Source organism: Thalassophryne amazonica, chromosome 20 (genome assembly GCF_902500255.1).
Source record: "Thalassophryne amazonica chromosome 20, fThaAma1.1, whole genome shotgun sequence".
Lineage (NCBI taxonomy): Eukaryota > Metazoa > Chordata > Actinopteri > Batrachoidiformes > Batrachoididae > Thalassophryne > Thalassophryne amazonica.
Genome location: NC_047122.1, coordinates 11,375,334 through 11,390,893, shown reverse-complemented (window position 1 = coordinate 11,390,893; position 15,560 = coordinate 11,375,334). Strand labels below are relative to the sequence as shown.

Genomic DNA, 15,560 nt, shown 5'->3' with positions numbered 1-15,560 from the left:
TTACTGCCGACGTGAATTACAATCCTACTGCTTATCCTTAGCCAGCAGTTTAAAATTTCCTTCAATGTCACCTGCTCTGGCCCCCGGAAGACAATTGACTATGGTTGCTGGTGTCGCTAACTTCACATTTCTCAAAACAGAGTCGCCAATAACCAGAGTTTGATCCTCAGCTGGTGTGTCGCCGAGTGGGGAAAAACGGTTAGAAATGTGAACGGGTTGGCGGTGTACACGGGGCTTCTGTTTAGGACTACGCTTCCTCCTCACAGTCACCCAGTCAGCCTGCTTTCCCGGCTGCTCGGGATCTGCCAGAGGGAAACTAACGGCGGCTAAGCTACCTTGGTCCGCACTGACTACAGGGGCCTGGCTAGCTGTAGAATTTTCCACGGTGCGGAGCCGAGTCTCCAATTCGCCCAGCCTGGCCTCCAAAGCTACGAATAAGCTACACTTATTACAAGTACCATTACTGCTAAAGGAGGCCGAGGAATAACTAAACATTTCACACCCAGAGCAGAAAAGTGCGGGAGAGACAGGAGAAGCAGCCATGCTAAACCGGCTAAGAGCTAGTAGCTGCGCTAAGCTAGCGGATTCCTAAAAACACACAAAGTGAATAATGTGTAAATAATTTAGAGGTGATTCAGCAGAGGGAGTGCTTTAGTTAAGGCACGTGAAGATTACACTGTGAAACAAATCGTTATCTAGTTAACTAGATCAATCTAACTGCGCAGATTAAACAGCTAACAGATACAGAAAAACACCGCTGTGCTCCGGAACAAGAAGTGATACAATACCGCAGTGAGAGCCAACCACCAGTAGAGGCAAGCAAGAGCAAAAAAGCTCAAAGCTCTACCAAGCTTTAGTAGAGGGACGTTTAGTCACTTCCCTCGTGATGCAAAGCACTGAGGGGTGCTGCTCTTATTTATACATCTAGATTTAGCTTATTAGCGGTTGGGGGTCATAAATATAACTCGTTTGAGCATCTGATTCTCTGCTTTGCTCAGGATATTGCACATTGCCAAGGTGAGAAGAATAAAAATCAGCCGTATTACTTTGTCACTGTATATAGGCCTCCTGGCCCATATTCGGAATTCTTAGATGAATTTGGTGCGTTCATCTCTAACCTGTCAATGAGTGCAGATAACATTCTGATCATTGGTGACTTTAACGTTCATATAAATAAGCCTTCTGATCCCTTCTGCAAATCATTTATGGAAATTGTGGATGCATTAGGATTTTGGCAATACATTCAGGACTCAATGCACATTAGTGGAAATACCCTGGATTTGGTTCTCGCACGTGGTATTGCTGTCATGAATATTGCAGGACTACTTTGTGTCTGTAGGGTGAATAAGAATTCTGCAGGTCACAGAGCTTTCTCTTATTGTGCCCTTGTTCTGTCGAATGATCTCCCTGCATCAATAAAACAGTCAGATTCTGTGGAGGCTTTAAAGCCAGACTTAAGACGCACTTATTTTCCCTTTTGTGTGGCTAGCATACTGGCTCTTTTAATTCATTTTATTAGGAAATGGAGCATGCCGCGGCCTCAACTTTACCTAAATTCTGGGTCTTTTAGTGAAGCTCAGGGCTAGTGGCCGGCGAGCACCTTAGTATTTCCTGCTGTTCTTGTTGTTTAATGCTGACAAATTATATTGTATTTCTTGTCTTTCTGATGCTTGATTCTGTTTTTTCTCTCTGTTTAAGGTGCAGCTCCATCCAGAGATGGGTGTGGTAATTGTGCTGAGATCCTCCTGTCCTGTGCACCAAAAGCTTTTCCTGTATATTTGTTTTGTGAATTGTTCTGTAATTTATGTTTGTAGCATGGCCCAAGCAGAGAGTCACACCTTTGACTCTGGTCTGCTTGAGGTTTCTTCCTCAGAGGGAGTTTTTCCTTACCACTGTTGCTCTGGGGGTTAGTAAGGTTAGACCTTACTTGTGTGAAGCGCCTTGACACAACTCTGTTGTGATTTGGCGCTATATAAATGAAAATAAATTGAAATTGAAAATTGAAATAGACCTGCGGCTTATAGACAAGTGCGGCCTATTTAAGTACAATTTCTTTTTTTTTAATTGGTGGGTATGGCTAATATTCAGGTGCACTCTATAGTCCAGAAATTATGGTACTATCATTATCATTACTATTATTATTATTATCATTGTCAGTAGTATTACTATTGTAATAAATAAATCAATTAAAATTATTTTATTATTTCTTCTATTTTGTTATTTGATTTTAAATTGACCACAATGGAAATCAGTGTTTTCACTTTCTTGTGTCACGTATGTATTTTTACTGTATTAACAATTATATTATGCGCTCACAATAAACTTACTAAGTAAACTCTTGCATGCATGCATGCTTTTAATATATAGATATTTGGCATGTGAGTGATGTACGTTCAACTTGTGTAACAATTCATTAAATTTTGCTGGGTTTCATCATAACATGCAGTTATCCTCACGATTATGCATCTTAACACAATTCAGTTTATATGATTGGCTGATTTCACTGTCCATTCATGACTATAAGTGCAGAGTGCGTTTGTTTCTTTTTTTTATTTCTCCTCCCCTTTCCGTGACAACCAATCACAGCTCTTAGAGGACTGTATCATACCTAGCAACACGGTCAAACCCGCCTCCTCACAAAGGTAGACGTTTCTGTCCCCTTCTTGCTCAGAGTTGGTTTCAGACACCTCTTGGTTCACTCTTAGGCTAAGATTCCTTTTCAGAAAAATTTTAGGCTAAGTTAGGAGCTGTTTGAGAGGACTTTGAGTCACTTTGCGGATACGGGCTGAAATCTTCAAAGAACATACATGGTAAATTTTGCAGAGTGAAATAGACTCTGCCAGGATAACATTTGGTCCCAGTCCAAATACAGTTAAATATACTCTATTATAAAATGAAATCAGCTCCACCGTCTTGTCAAATCACATTTTTCAACTCCAATAAGAGTCATTCACAGTATGATAGAGTTGATTTTATCCTGTGATAGAATTGATTTCACTCTATAATGGAGTATATTTAACTCATTTTGGACTGGGACCAGATGTTATCCTGGCAGAGTATATTTAACTTTGCAAAATTTACTGTACAGCTGTTGATTAATGCAAACACACAATTTCATGAGATGCCTTTTTTTACTTATGCTGCATTTACACATAACGACGATAAGTCACGAATGCCACGAAGTATACATTCTTGGCCACTGATCACAAATGTGATGATTTGAGACAGAGGCCTCAGGTCTCCTCAGGAACTGCTGCAACCTATTACCACACCTTACGATTAATGGCACATGTTGCTGGAGAATTATCAAGAACCATTATACATGGTCAAGAATAATGTTCCACGCTGTTGCACATCGTTACATTTCATTCATCGTTACAGTCACGTTGTGAATGGAGCGAATTATCTCCACAAACACCCATATTCATTCAATCATCAGCTGCTGAACATTTCAGATCGCTCCAGTTTGCTCCTCAAAATCCACAGCAGAAGAATAATGTCATTGCATGCTTCGTTGGTCTCTGTGACATGGAGTGGTGCACATAGGAGGATGAGACGGAGAGAGCCAGATGTGTGGCTCCACGCGGCTCTCGTCTCGCTCGTTTTCCCAAACAGCAGCAGGAGAAACAGAGCAGTAGTGCACTGATGAGCATTGGAATGAAACTTTTAGCTGACTCGGCGTCACTGTCCTTCTTCAGCATACTGCCGCAATGAAACTGAATGTGGTGCAGCAGGGTTTAATTGTGTACATGTCAGAGAAGAACCCTGTCACTCTCTATTAAGGATCACCACTAATCAAGATGGATCAACGCGCTCAGTTGCGACCTCCAACGACATGAGGCAAAATGAGGGTGGTGTGTGACATTTGTGGAAGATTTTTTTGACAGCCAAAAACATGCTCCACGAAAATCACAAATATCACGCACCAACACGCACGATTATGAAACCTATTCAGATGCGTTAAGTCACGTTAAGAATGTCAGGAATGTGCCAAGAATGACGTAAATATGACATTTGTAACGCATCCTGCCTATGTGTAAACACAGCATAATTGGGGTTTTCCTGACAATTTTCGTGCATCAGGATGGTAAAATAATGTAAAGCTCTGCTATGTTCTGTTTTCCTGATTTCTGTAACTATATTATTTGCACGTGTCAATGTTTAAACACACTTTCTCCTCTTCCTGCCAGGCCGGGGTATGTGGCTGTGAGGAGGGTTACACTGAAGTCATGACATCTGACGGCCTACTGGATCAGTGTACCGTGATCCCGGTGCTGGAGATCCCCACTGCAGGTGACAACAAGGCTGACGTCAAAACCATCCGGGCCTTTAACCCCACCCAGCCAGCAGCCAGCAGCCCTGGCAGGGCTGGACACACCTGGTTTCTTCAGCCCTTCAGTCCAGGTAATACATCCTCAGTATCTTGTGACATTTCACTGCTGAAAAAGTACCCGCTTGTCTCATGATAAATGAACAGCCGTGAAACTGGAAATATTTAACATTGAATTCTGGTTTTAATGTAGAATTGTAGAGACAGAGACATTTTTGAGACTCACGGTGATGTTCAGTCTGCTTTTTTCATGCCTGATCTATACAACTGTGAAAAACAGAACTGCAACCAGGTCCAGATGATTTCAACACATACTATCTGAACATCTCTGCTGCCCCTTTCAGCTCACATCAAGTATTGCACTGTCTGCTGTCCAAACATAACTGTGATTGTTCTCTGTGCAGATGGGAAGTTGAAGACCTGGGTGTATGGAGTAGCAGCAGGAGTCTTTGTTCTGCTGGTCTTCATCATATCTATGACATACTTAGCATGGTAATGGAATGAATGTGTTACTACTCACTGTATGTCTACGTGTTATGTCCTGTCTTTATCAGCGGTCTACAGTCACAATGTCATTATCACACAGTGATGTAACGCCAAAATTTGTGCAAAAAATTCAAATCATTCGAAAACTTTAATACAACAATTAATTTCTTAATTTATTTTAAAGAAGACACGACTTTATTTGAATGGTGTTATCAATCAATCAATCAATCAATCAATTTTTTTTTTATATAGCGCCAAATCACAACAAACAGTTGCCCCAAGGCGCCTTATATTGTAAGGCAAGGCTATACAATAATTATGTAAAACCCCAACGGTCAAAACGACCCCCTGTGAGCAAGCACTTGGCTACAGTGGGAAGGAAAAACTCCCTTTTAACAGGAAGAAACCTCCAGCAAAACCAGGCTCAGGGAGGGGCAGTCTTCTGCTGGGACTGGTTGGGGCTGAGGGAGAGAACCAGGAAAAAGACATGCTGTGGAGGGGAGCAGAGATCGATCACTAATGATTAAATGCAGAGTGGTGCATACAGAGCAAAAAGAGAAAGAAACAGTGCATCATGGGAACCCCCCAGCAGTCTACGTCTATAGCAGCATAACTAAGGGATGGTTCAGGGTCACCTGATCCAGCCCTAACTATAAGCTTTAGCAAAAAGGAAAGTTTTAAGCCTAATCTTAAAAGTAGAGAGGGTATCTGTCTCCCTGATCTGAATTGGGAGCTGGTTCCACAGGAGAGGAGCCTGAAAGCTGAAGACTCTGCCTCCCATTCTACTCTTACAAACCCTAGGAACTACAAGTAAGCCTGCAGTCTGAGAGCGAAGCACTCTATTGGGGTGATATGGTACTACGAGGTCCCTAAGATAAGATGGGACCTGATTATTCAAAACCTTATAAGTAAGAAGAAGAATTTTAAATTCTATTCTAGAATTAACAGGAAGCCAATGAAGAGAGGCCAATATGGGTGAGATATGCTCTCTCCTTCTAGTCCCCGTTAGTACTCTAGCTGCAGCATTTTGAATTAACTGAAGGCTTTTTAGGGAACTTTTAGGACAACCTGATAATAATGAATTACAATAGTCCAGCCTAGAGGAATTAAATGCATGAATTAGTTTTTCAGCATCACTCTGAGACAAGACCTTTCTAATTTTAGAGATATTGCGTAAATGCAAAAAAGCAGTCCTACATATTTGTTTAATATGCGCTTTGAATGACATATCCTGATCAAAAATGACTCCAAGATTTCTCACAGTATTACTAGAGGTCGGGGTAATGCCATCCAGAGTAAGGATCTGGTTAGACACCATGTTTCTAAGATTTGTGGGGCCAAGTACAATAACTTCAGTTTTATCTGAGTTTAAAAGCAGGAAATTAGAGGTCATCCATGTCTTTATGTCTGTAAGACAATCCTGCAGTTTAGCTAATTGGTGTGTGTCCTCTGGCTTCATGGATAGATAAAGCTGGGTATCATCTGCGTAACAATGAAAATTTAAGCAATACCGTCTAATAATACTGCCTAAGGGAAGCATGTATAAAGTGAATAAAATTGGTCCTAGCACAGAACCTTGTGGAACTCCATAATTAACTTTAGTCTGTGAAGAAGATTCCCCATTTACATGAACAAATTGTAATCTATTAGACAAATATGATTCAAACCACCGCAGCGCAGTGCCTTTAATACCTATGGCATGCTCTAATCTCTGTAATAAAATTTTATGGTCAACAGTATCAAAAGCAGCACTGAGGTCTAACAGAACAAGCACAGAGATGAGTCCACTGTCCGAGGCCATAAGAAGATCATTTGTAACCTTCACTAATGCTGTTTCTGTACTATGATGAATTCTAAAACCTGACTGAAACTCTTCAAATAGACCATTCCTCTGCAGATGATCAGTTAGCTGTTTTACAACTACCCTTTCAAGAATTTTTGAGAGAAAAGGAAGGTTGGAGATTGGCCTATAATTAGCTAAGATAATTATTGGCCAGATTTCTAGAAATGAGAGCTGCTCCATCCAAAGTGGGATGGATGCCGTCTCTCCTAACAAGACCACGTTTTCCCCAGAAGCTTTGCCAATTATCTATGAAGCCCACCGCATTTTTTAAGATTAAAACAGAAGCAGAGAAGGGATCAGCCATAACAATCCACAACACCATAAGACCTTAAGACCTATCTCTTGGTCATTGGGGAAGACTGTTGTCCCAACCGTCTTCCCCATGGAAAAGACATTTTTGCCTGGATGCCTATTTTACCAACAAATCACCCTGTATTTAGTTCATGCACTTGAATCAAAGTTTTTTGTGGTATTGTCAGGTTTGTTTGTTTTTTTCAACTTTTTCAGTTTCTGAATTCTTTATCAGATCATTTTCGCAAAGGATTGGTTATCTCTGCTATGCACAATTTGTCATTGCTTTTTGGCACTTAGTTTCCAACTGACAACTGGAAGACAAACAGGCATAAAACTGGAACCCCCATTCAATTTTGGTGGTGTAGGTAAATCCATAACAGAATAATGAGAGTGACTGAGGCAACTTTGAGATAAAATGCAAAATGTACACAAAATGGGCTTTTCAATATTAAATTCAAATGTCCAGAAAATCCACAATCCAAATCGGAACCGGATCAAGCATTGTCAAGTGATTGTGAGTGCCAGTCTGCACCTCACTTTCAAATATGAGAGTGATTGGGGCACGTTGTTTAAAATATAATGTAAAATATATATTAAAAGGGGTTTTCAATGTTAAATTTAAATGGCCACAAAATCTGTAATCTGGATCAGATCAAGATCAAACTTAGTCAATAAAGGATACCATCATACATAACGCTCTCAAATATGAAAGAAATTTAATCTTTTTTGACACAGTTATGAATTGTTGAAAATTCATTCAATAAGGATTTTTCCAATTTTCCAAGATTTTGTTTACTTTGACTTTTGACATATAACCTTGAAAATGAATTCAGTTATTGCCTATTAGGATATGAATCTTCAGTAAAAATTTCATAATGATGTATTAAAAATTGTGAGCTCACCAAACAAACAAACAAACAACTTCATTGGTGGAGATAAAAATACAGGTCCCAAAGGCCAGTCCACACAGTGGTTATTCATTATACAAGGTCTGTTAGAAAACTATCCGACCTTTTTATTTTTTTTTAACTATATGGATTTGAATCATGTGTGATTGCATCAGCCAAGCTTGAACCTTCGTGCGCATGCGTGAGTTTTTTCATGCCTGTCGGTCATTCACCTGTGGGCAGGCTTTGAGTGAGCACTGGTCCACCCCCCTCGTCGGATTTTCATTGTCAGGGAAATGGCTGAGCGATTGGAGCAGTGCTGAATCAAATTTTTCCAGAAACTGTGAGAGACAGCCAGGTGGAAACCATTCAGAAGATTCAGACGGCTTTTAGTGAGGATACTCTGGGCGTCACACAGATTAAGGAGTGTTACAACGGGATTAAAGACGGCCCACAGCGGCAGAGCGGCCATTGACAGGCTGAAACGACCAGATAATTTCCAAAGTGAAGGTTGTGTTGGTCCGGGACGTCGTCTGACTACCAGAGAAATTGCAGAAGAGTTGGACATCAGCACTTTTGCGGCACATTCCACTGTTACAGGAGATTTTGTAATGAAAGACGTGCCGAGGAATTCACGCGTTGGGATGGAGCCCCTAATAGCACACAACAAAAAGCACGTCCGTGTTGGAAGTCTCACAGGACAAGTTGTGACATGCCCAGCTGTTACACAATTTCTCGGATACTCACTCGACTGAAAAGCCACCGAAAGCCGTCTGAATCTTCCGATTGGTTTCCAATGGTTCCATTCTTCCCAATGGTTTCCATGTGCTTTTTCATAACATACAGAAAGTCCTTGTGTATCCTCACTGATCTTTCACCGTTATGACCTCTTGATGTCATAGTGGCTTCATCCGGACATATAATTACCTCTGCCAAGGAGGTTATGTTTTCGGTCGTGTTTGTTTGTTTGTCTGTTTGTCAGCAGGATAACTCAAACGTTTTGAACAGATTTTGATGAAATTTTGTGGAGTGGTTGGAAATGACAAGAGGAACAAGTGATTAAATTTTAGTGGTGATCCGGATCACGATCTGGATCCAGGAATTTTTTTAAAGGATTCTTCACCATTGTGGGATGGGGGAATTTTGACATTCTAGTTTCTAACTCCACAAAAATAAGGCAGAAAGGCTTGAAAAAAATTAGGGTGTAACATAGTCAAATGTTCTATCAAACAACAAAGTCTGGTGATCCAGAATATGCAAAAATATAGGGAAAATAGAACGTGTCAGTGTGAGGTGATAAATGAAGCTAGAGATGCACAGCTAACACCAAATTGTAGCTGAATCTGTACTGATTCAGTAAGGTGACATCAGATTTGATGTAGCTTCAAATGTTATGGAGCTAGATGCAGAAGAAAACCGCCATTACCGAAAAATCGCTTTTATACAATAACCTTTGAACTAATAAAGACATAAAAGTGATTCCAAGTTCTAGTGGTATGTTTTCATGGTCAAGGATGTCAAATATAAAGGAAAAAAAAGTGTATGTATCATACTTTTGGTTGTAACACTGAATTGTTGAATAGATCACTGTGCCAAGGAGGGAATCTCTTTAGGGTCAGTGACCCTATGGCCTTGTTTAGAGAAGTGTTTCATAAATGTTAAAAAAAAATTAATATATTTGCAGTTTAGTTGAATAATAAATTGAATTTTGTCTCTTATTTATTTTTGTCTATAAGCACATGCAATATCAATATCAGTGCTCAGATGACAGTAGCTTCTGGTTAAAGGTGCAAGTTGCAATAAACTGTGATGCCAAGCGCTAAGGATACATGCTATCCAGTCACAGCAGATGAAACTTTTTTTACTACTGAGCAAACATCATTGTTAGACTTTTTTAGGTTCAGTGATTCCATATAGATGTTATGGCGTCAGTGACCCCATGGCCTTGGAGGAGGTTTGCACTCTGACTGCTTCTAGTTTAGTATACAAGGGTATATTTTTGATTTTGATTACCTTTTTATTAAACAGCCATAAAATGCTTTGGAACATTGACGTAAACATAAACAAACAAAAGAGCATGAGATCATAATGTTATGACCTTATTTATGACATTATAATATGATGTCATCATGTTGAATGACCTCATAGTCAGTAATTAGAGGGATTTTCACTGGAATGATGATGAACTTCAGAATAACATTATACAATCCAGGATAGATGTTCTATGCAATTTTTCAAATTTGTTGACTTGTGTTCACAACATACTGTGACGGTTCAAATCAGACTGTGTCTACATGAAAGGTTATTAAGGGGATTTTGTTTTCATGGATAAAAGTCACAGATGAATTCACATCCATCAAAATGATCCTTGTCAGCCATCTGGAAATCAAATGTTTCATTTCTGAGTATCAGTGAATCAGAATTGAACTTATCTTTGCTCCCTTTTCCATCAAAGTCCTGCTCTTCGTCAGTATCTGACACACAAATGTCTGGTTTTTCAGAATTGCTGTAGCCATTTCCTCGGCAATGGACACATAGAATTGTAGAGAACAGACCTGACTTCTTGCAGGCACACAATTGGTCACAACGGCATCTACTTGATATCATAATATAATATCTGTTTCAATTTGAAGAAATTTTGTCTATCAAACAATAAAGATACATATACCACTTCAAATAATGAAATGATGAACATGTGCAAAACACTATTTTTGCCATCCATATGACACTCACGGCATCATGACGTGAAACCAGGAAAAGCTCAAGGAGGATACATGGGGAGTTTGAGTATGTAGGGACGTGCATAAAAACTCTATCCGATACCAATATAAAATCTGACTGTGAATTAAAAAAGAACATGAAAAACCCTTTAAAATTACACCAAAATCATGTGATTATCTTAAGTATTAAGGAAGTTAGGGGTGTTTTTGTGCTGGGAATCAAGCTTGTTTTCCTGGCCTTAATGAGTAGATGAAACAATAGGGCCTTTGTGACCGAGTTGGACTTGTTCCTTCATATTTTTTCTCATAACTTCCTTAATATCCGATATATCTCCATGAAATTTTCAGGAATGATAGATTACCACCTCTGCTTTATTCGCCTTCATTTTAAATGGTATATCATCTCAACACTGGCAGTCACTGGATTTTGGTGATTGACCAGAATCTTTGTGAAACAGCCAATCCTTCTGAAATTCAGCAAAAATGAAGAGAAATACTTACTCTGTGTTCCCTATACATTGCGTTTTAATCTCTATTCTTCCTTCCTGTAGAATTTAAGTGACTTTGACGAAGCAAAAACAAGAAATCAGGTAACTTCTCTCTCCGATTGCCTGTGACGAAAATTCGAACACAAGGTGGAAGCTGGGTAATTCTTCTAAGTCATCGACCTAAAAATAGATCAGGATATCCCTCCAACAGCCAATAGCAACACAAATCACAGGGACCTCCCTGTGCGACTCCCGAAAATGCTGTCAAATGCAATTATGCAGAACCTAATCGAGGCGCTGGCCTACTTGTCCACATCCCTATAGTATGTTGTTTAGGATGGTTAAAGGATTGCATCCAGCAATTTTCAGCTTTCTACTAATTTTTTCTGACCTTGACCAAAAAATGGCCTAATATTGCTGAACTGCATTGTATTGCTCACACCAAAACCCTGAACTGTGACTGAAAACAAATCTAGAGTTTAGTTGGACAGTACAGCATAGTAAATGAGCTTGAACAGGTTTAAACTCACTTTGAGTGTTCTTTGTTTGTCTGCAGCAAAAAGCCAAAGAAACCCCAGAGACGGCAAATGAATAACAGACTGAAGCCGCTCACTTTAGCCTATGACGGTGATGCAGACATGTAGACGTCATCTGGACCAAACAATGCCGACCGACTGGAGAGAAACTTTGAAAACTCCTGGAGGTCAGGCTTCCACTGGGCATTGTTCAACCAACAACTGATGGCAAGATCGAGACACTGAATGCATGTCCAATTGCTGGCTGGACATTTGGTCCTTCCCTTTTATTTATTTCTTAATTTATTTGTTTTACTTTTGACTTTGATCCATTGTTAAACAATGGCTTCCTTTATCTTCTGCTAGATATTTGCCTTTGACTCTCTGACATCTACTGCCATTCAAACCCAAATTAAGCTTCCTGGAAAGAATCCACAAGAACAAACTATTTGCTCTGAGGGCACAAGTTGTATTTGCCTTTTTGTTGCCATTGTGTTGGATCTTCTGTGTAGGACATCTGCCATTCTTTGTCCAGAAATGGATAATGTTGTCAGTCTGTCATTATTAAACCCCAGCTTCAGCCGGTAAAAGTCTGACCATGCATAACTCCGAGTCCTACCTGTGTACCTAAAACTGGAAAACGAACCAATTAGCTCGTCTACCTGCTTGAAGAGGTGAACGAATCAGAATTAGCCACTTCAGTGGGTGGATGGAACAAATGCGCATGTGGTCGGACATTTACTTACTGATTGTCCATCTGCGTTTACAAGAAAAGATCAAAGTGTGTAATGAATCTCAAAGCTGTCTGTTCCCTTCTGTGTTTTTCAGGCATAATTTTGCACTATATTAGTGCAGCATGATACCTTGCCACAGGAAACTGCCTCTCTCAATACAAGATGGTAGTCTTGTACTAGAAATGCAAAAGTAGACTTTTTTGCAAACAGAACTCACAGTGTTCAATATTTTGCTTCAATTGCCTCTCGTATTGATATGATGGGACTCTGTGTAAATAGCATTTTTTATGCTGTTTTAACTTTACCTTTCTACGACTATGTACAGCTACATGTTTCCAGTACTGCCTGATATGATCTTTTCTAACACTTTGGTTGTCGCTTAACATTGTGCTTTTTACTTTTTAAAATGATATATATTTCTGTGAGCAACTGCAGGGCAACTCTGTCAACATCTTGCATTATGCAACCCTTTAACTTTGAAATTGCAACAACACAGGGCACATAGAGGATACATGTAATCAAAGCACACTTCCGTAATTTTCTAACAATTTGCACCAAGTGAAATATACCTAAATACTGTGTCAAAACCTTTTGAGTTCCTCATTGAGTCGAACACGGTGGCCCAGATGTGACTCTCATTACTCTAAAATCCGTAGCACCTTGAAATTCTTTATTTCAAGATTTAGACCAACATAGGAAATAAACTGTGTCCAAATTCTGGCGTTTCGGTGATAAAAGAGGTTCAAAAATCACCACTTTCTGACAAGTGTAGATATGCTCTTTCATCATGGATGATGACAGTAGTTGGTATTTTTATTTCCTTGTTTTCCATTGGTCTGTGTGTGTGCGTTAGGCATGTGTAGATTAATTGATACAAATCTGTATCTAGATACAAACGTGCGCGATGCGAGTGTATTGATTCATTCAGTGTGCATCAATTCAATTGACAGGTGAAATCGTGATCGCATCGCTCGCTGAGTGCTTGCATTGTATTTTTCTGAGGCACAGTGAATGCACCATTCCTACTTCACATTTTGTTTTGAACATGGACGGAAGCCTGAAAGCACAATTCTACCACAACAAACATGATGGAACGTGAGCGGTTGGAGATTTTTGATGCACATAAAACATTTAAATCAGGTGTTTGAAGATACTTTGGCTGTTTTTAAAAAAAAATGGGAAACTTGACAAGACGTAGGTCGTTTGTAAGGGCCCCTTCACACATAATACAAATGTGTTCGAATAGGGCATGAAGTGCGCATGAAACAGGAATCGTGTGCAATACATGTAAAATTGTAGCTGCCTCTAACGCCTCATACACATGATGCTTGTTTGTGCACACGGCAGGTGTCGGCCAAATACCAGGTGACACGTACGAACATGCTCCTGGACATCCTAGCTGAAGAACACATTCCGTGTTTTGAACAACATGAACTTACAACATTCCTCTGTGAGGCTCGTGTCTCTGCCTGCTGTCCTCACATGGAAATATATAAATAATCTTTCGCCTTTGCAGTGGGCTGCAGTGGCTGGACACAGCACACCTCCTCCATGTCTTTGTTGATTTCAGGCATTTTTCCACACTGATTACAGGCGAGCGATGGTATCACAGTGGTAAAGTTTCCATCTGGTAATCAGAGCTTACAGGTTCGAATTCTGTGAGAGACATTTTTTTTTTAACCAGGGTTATTTAACCGCAGGGTTCTCTATTGTGTCCCCTTTTATGTATTATTTATATCAACCCAGTGATATTCGTTAATTATAAAGCTGTTTTTATAAAGCTCAATGAGTGACTCACTTTGAGTCACTATTGAGAGTGATGTTGTCTTACTGTTTACTGTTTAAGGTCTGACAGTGTGATGAAGCAGGTTCCACATATGAGGGAAATGATTCCTGTTCCATAATGTTGAATCTGGTAAATGTGCTGCTTATAAGGAGTAAAACAAATCCTCTGCCTCCAGTAGAATCGGAAGAATACCACAGTACCATATTGCAGCTTTTATTTTCTACTTAAATTTTTGGTATAATTTTTTTGCATCATGTTGAATCGCATCATATCACTTTGTGAGCAATTGAATCCCCATCAAATACATATCGAATCGAATCAAATTGGGAACATGGGTAAACTGTATTGCATCGTATCATCAGTGATGAGATTCACATGTCTAGTGTGCGTGTGTGTCTGTGTGTGCATGTGTGCGTGTTCTGTATTTGTAAACCTGTCCATTTTTGCTGCTAGTATTTTTTACTTGTTCATTTACTCACTTTGTGGCACTTTGTGGATTTTGTTGACTTTATGAGTTGCCAATATGGATGTTTATTTTATGTTGGAACGGAGAAGCAGATAATGGAAAAATCTAATTTGTCACGGTGATTCTCATGATATTACTCACCATTTGGTCAATTGGCCACTTGAAAATTCAAGATGGTGGCCTTTTCCCAAGATGGCCACCAAAATGGCCTATCAAAAATCTTTTTTTTTTTTTTTAACCACAGAAATGCTCCCATTTGATTGTTTAAAATGATACTGATGACAAATTCCATGTAGTTACATTAGATTTTATTTGGGATTCATGGTATTTTTTGTTTTATTTTGCTTATGTGCCAAACTGGAGTGAAGCTTCTTACATGTAGTGTTAATGGGTTCCACCCAGCAAGTTTCAAAAGTGTTCATCTCTTGAATCTACTCTACGTAGGGCTATTAAAAGGTGTTAAGTGTTGAATATATTGTGTTGTAATTCATAATATCTGCAGACAACATGGACAAATGGCAATTTATGGCACTAAGAGTCTCATATTGTTGGAACATGAAAAATTTAATCTGGCATGCCAGAAAACCTACAATTTGACACAAGAAAAAGATCTGGGGGTCAATTTGACAGCCAGTGTGAAACTAGGCACCATCTTGGATTTCACTGATGCTGTCAAACAGATTCATTGTGATAAGAACATTTAAATGTCAAAGGTAAGATTTTGGTAGTTCGTTTTGGTTTCTTAGAAAATGGCCACCTTCTTGGATTTTCAATTGTCCAATCACCCAGATTTGTTAAGTACTATCTTGGGAATCATACTGCCAAATTTTGCACTTATACCAGCATATACACAATTTTGCTGTCAAATTGATATTATCTGCTCCACTAGTAGTAGATATTTGATTTAGGGATGCTTTCATCTAAACAGTGGATCTAAGCTGCATGAACACAGAGCGTGCTGTCTATCAAAGCACCTTCTGACAGTTAGACAACAGACAGAGTAGCAATGCT

General features: G+C 39.4%; 1 protein-coding gene across 1 annotated transcript in view; it reads left to right on the top strand.

Annotated features, from left to right (window-relative positions):
* Positions 1 to 12,155, top strand: part of LOC117501852 (thrombospondin type-1 domain-containing protein 7A-like) — a 316,378-nt gene extending 304,223 nt beyond the window's left edge. Inside the window, exons 26-28 of the mRNA XM_034160813.1 lie at positions 4,191 to 4,404; positions 4,735 to 4,822; positions 11,605 to 12,155. Of these exons, the coding sequence (XP_034016704.1) occupies positions 4,191 to 4,404; positions 4,735 to 4,822; positions 11,605 to 11,692 (390 nt within the window). The 3' untranslated portion in view covers positions 11,693 to 12,155. The remainder of the gene's footprint in view (positions 1 to 4,190; positions 4,405 to 4,734; positions 4,823 to 11,604) is intronic.
* Positions 12,156 to 15,560: the final 3,405 nt, after the last annotated feature.